General features: G+C 47.6%; 1 protein-coding gene across 1 annotated transcript in view; it reads left to right on the top strand.

Moving 5' to 3' along the window:
* Nucleotides 1-527: 527 nt before the first annotated feature.
* LOC306918270 (teashirt homolog 3-like) overlaps nt 528-4,398 on the top strand; it is a 36,607-nt gene continuing 32,736 nt past the window's right edge. The window contains 1 exon segment of the mRNA XM_079531144.1: nt 528-825. Coding sequence (XP_079387270.1) covers nt 786-825 — 40 coding nt within the window. The 5' untranslated portion in view covers nt 528-785.

Raw genomic sequence — 4,398 nt, 5'->3', positions numbered from 1 at the left:
ATAGCACGCCACTGAGTGGCGCGCTATGAGCTTGTAGATCTGCTATTTTTGAAAAATCGTGAAAATATTTATTTCAGAAAACTGGAGGATTTAGAAGATTCTTTTTTATTTTAATGTTGAGGTCAGGCCTATTAACTGATTTTGATTGACTAATTTGTCTGGGGGCGCCCCCTGCAACGCCCCTAAAGGACCCCTAGGGGGTCCGTCCGTGGACCTCACTTTGATTGTGAGCCAGTGGTGTGTAGTGTACTAGGTGACCCGCCCCCTCTGAGCCGTTAAAGAGTTAACGGAGCCAGCAGTGGGCTTGCCCATTCTCATGCTTGTTTGAGTGACGCGATCATCTCGCTATCCCTCAACTTTGCCTGTTGGTTCGGTTGCCACGCTCTGAAGACACGGAGCCGAGGCTGGACACGCACTGCTGTCTGTCGGCCACTAGCAGCATCAGTGACACGGGAGGTCCCTTCTTTCCTTCTTTTCTCCCTTTCTTTTTTAAATATATAGACCCCTATATTTATATCCATGCGATCCGATCACACATCCTCCCGATATATTTCGTCTTCGCCCGCGAGGAGTTTTCAGTTTCACGCCAGGTTATGATTTCATAACAATGGTTTTAATCGGCTCTCTCCTGAAGGACTTCAGATGTTGTCTAGTGTTGTGTTAGTGTAGCCTCTATACATGACGGCGTAATCTCTTCTCTGGACCTTCTCGGATTCTTGCGAGGGTTTTTTATTTTATTCCAACGGCAACAACACACAAAAAGAGTTCCACGGACGTTCCACGATATGCCGCGGAGGAAACAAGAAGCGCCTAAGCGCGCAGCAGGTATGTATTTATGAGTAAATAATACGATTGTTTGTATTATGATGATGTTGAGGACGAGGCTACCGATGTATCTTTTACTAAAGCCCACTTATAACCGCTGCATTTCCGTTTCCAGTTTTTTTCTCCTTTTTAACGATGATGAGCTTGTCTGTTCTGCTGCGATACGAGACAAAGTGCTGTACAATTATACTGTTTTACCCAGAAGTAATATTTAGGAATACCGGGTAGGATTCTTCCTCCTTCCTTTCGATAAAAAGTCGAGTCGTGCCGCTATTACGATGCTATTACTTACGACGCGTTTTGCCGAGGAGCAAAAGCGTGGTGTGTGATAGCATTTTAGCGTCGTAATAGCAAACTTTGGTCGGCTACATACTTTAGTAACCAGGTTAGTAGTTACATTAGGCTACAAGAGAACTTTCGCTTCCTATTGTTCCCTCTGCCTGGCTGGGCTATACAGTAGTAAGTTCACTATAATGTTTCTGCGGATGTTTTTCAGAGTAAAAGCCGTTGGTGATAAAACGGTGGTGTTGTGTGTTCACTATCTGAGCCCCAGGCGTTCTGTTTGTGAACATTTGATCCAAGCGGATAACTTCTTCTTTGGAACTCGGGATAGGGTTGACGAATTATAGGCCCTACTTCTTCCCCCCCTTCTCTCTCTCTCTCTCTCTCTCTCTCTCCCCCTCTCCCTCTCTCTCTCCTTGGGATAAGATAAACAGTTTGAGCACAGACAAAGAGGGTTTCGTGGACTGGAAGGAGCCATAATCGACAGTTGCCATGTCTGATTTGACGGTTGATTGATTGGCTGTCATCCGGGTGCTTTGATCTGTTCCTTCCCGATTTGCATCAGAAAATCACTCCCCCATGTGTGGCTCCCGAGCCTCCTGACGTCACATCTAAACCACTCTGAAAGCCCTGTGTACTTTCCAGCTCCCTCCTTCTATTCCCAGTAGTACTGACGGTCAAGTGACTCACGATTCACGAAAAAGTACCGTGTGTGTGTGTGTGTGTGTGTGTGTGTGTGTGTGTGTGTGTGTGTGTGTGTGTGTGTGTGTGTGTGTGTGTGTGTGTGTGTGTGTGTGAGTCTGAGTGTGTGTGTGTGTGTGTGTGTGTGGTAGGCTAACTAAAGTAGTTTCACATTGAGCCATGACACAACATGCGTGCGCACACACACACACGCGCACACACATACACACACACACAGGAACACAATATAGGTGCATCATGCACACACTTCCAGGAGGATTGAGATATGTCTCACTCACATGTGTGCCCATTCTCACTTGTTCACTTTAAAAGTCACACACACACTGACACACACAAACACACACACACACACACACTGACACACACGCACACACACACACACTGACACACACACTGACACACACACACACACACACACACACACCGTGCACGGTGGTCATAAAAAGGAGCTGTGTGTGTGCTATGTAATGGAGGGGAGGAATGGGTTTGCTCTGTCAGACTGGAACGTCACCATCATGGCTTTGTTTCATGTTTGATTTAATTGTCTCTGCTCTGACAGGGCCATTCATCAATGGCTTTAATGGTCAATCAGAGACGAGGCAGAGTGAGTGCTCCCATTCTGTTTAGCCATAAGCCGGGGCCTGGGCTTTTATTTCATCAAAATGCCCCGGCCTTCCCTAATGTACGCTGGCTGGCTCCGAGTGGCCGCGGGGAGCACATAAAGGATGACTGAAAGCTTTCTGATTTCAGATCGGCGATGGAGGAGGACGTTTTTTTTTCCTCTTCTTCTTTTTGTTTCTCGTCCTCTAGTGCTTTTCCCATCATGTCTTCATTCTTCCGTCTCCCCCTCCTCGTCTCCCCCTCCTCCCACAATCACTTTTTAAAGGCCTCCGATTGCACTCGGTCGAACGACGGGAGCCGTGCGTCGAAAGCGGGCCGATTCGGGCAGCTCTCGACGCTTTGCTATGCAACGTGGATCGTCACGTTTTTCCGACGAGCAACTCCCAATCGTATACGGCAGAGTATAAATTGTACAGTTTTTTGGGGGTCTGTTTGACGCAGGATCATAAAGAGGCTCGTAAACGAAGACCGTTCGTTCACTGCTTTGGAAAGCGACTATTCTTTCCCTTCTTTTTCCCCTCTGGCGAACGCGGAATTCTTTTGTCCGTCCGTCCGTTCATTATTTCTTCGTTTTTTTTAAGCACCCTTACACCCGCCCCCGCCCACATCCCCCCCAACCCCCCCTGCCCCCCTCCTCTTCCTTCACCAAGCCCCCCCACCCCCCCACCCACCCCTCTCGTCAGTCAGGCCGTGCAGCTGCAAGTTATAAAGTTGTCAACTGTTCAGTGGCACACAAAGGGTGATGATGAATTGATTGCAGCACGGAGCGGAGCGACGGTGATAGAGAGAGAGAGAGAGAGCAAAGAAAAGGATGACAGATGATGGCCCTTGATTAGGGACTTAGAGGGACGAGTCAGCCCACCGCAACCTTGAGACTTACATAAAAACACACACACGCAGACACACACGCACGCACACACACACACACATAATCACGCACGCATGCACGCGCACACACACACACACACACACACACACACACACACACACACACACACACACACACACACACACACACACACACACACACACACACACACACACACACACACACACCATTCTCATTCTCTCACTGCCTCCTTCCTCATCACACCTTCTCGCTCTTTCCTTCCTAGCTTCCTTCCCTCCTTCCTGCCTTCTTTGCGTTCCCCCTCTCTTTTTTCCCTTGTCTCTCCTTTCCTCTGTCTGACATTCTCTCTCTCTCTCTCTCTCTCTCCCTCTCTCTCTCTCCCTTTCCCCCTTCCTGTCCATCCGCGGTGGGAAAACTTGTTTTGCCTGCTTCATTAGCGTTGGTCCAATTAGCCGAGAGGCTGATGGAGTCCTGACAGGCCCAGTGATTGGAGATGACAAGCTCGGGGTGCCCGGCCCAACGAGGTTTGCCACCACTTTGATGTAATCAACTTGATATTACACAGAGAGCTCGCTCGCCTTTGGTTGTGCTGTAACTCAATTTTCCGCTGCAGGTGACAAATGAGGCTCAGGTACCTGGGTCAGGTCTGAGTGCTCTTAACAACCGCGGGGAGGGGAGGGGGAGGGCGCTAAGGTAAACAACCATGCAAACAGGAGCGAGAGGAGAGACTTTGCAACGCTGTGGAAACAACTAGAGCCCGACCCATTGGGTGTGATGTGATGCAGAGCGTGCTTCTGGACAGTCCTAGACCACCTAATTACTGATGTTTAGTCAGAAAGTGCTACATGTGTTAATCAATTTGAAAAACATAGATTTTATAGATTTGATGTAGATTTGACAATTACAATTTACAATTTAGGCATTTAGCAGACGCTCTTAATCCAGAGCGACTTACATTAAGCAATAACAAAAAGCATGGCATACATCACATATATAAAAAGTAGTTATCATGAAACATGCGTAAGCTAAGAACGTAACAGTAGAGTATCTATGTGAACTATACATACTATACTATATTATATATTATACATGTGTACTATAAAAGTCTATATAAGTCT

Source organism: Electrona antarctica (genome assembly GCF_951216825.1).
Source record: "Electrona antarctica genome assembly, contig: scaffold_123, whole genome shotgun sequence".
NCBI classification, from domain to species: Eukaryota; Metazoa; Chordata; class Actinopteri; order Myctophiformes; family Myctophidae; genus Electrona; species Electrona antarctica.
This window is presented reverse-complemented; position numbering and strand designations above follow the sequence as displayed.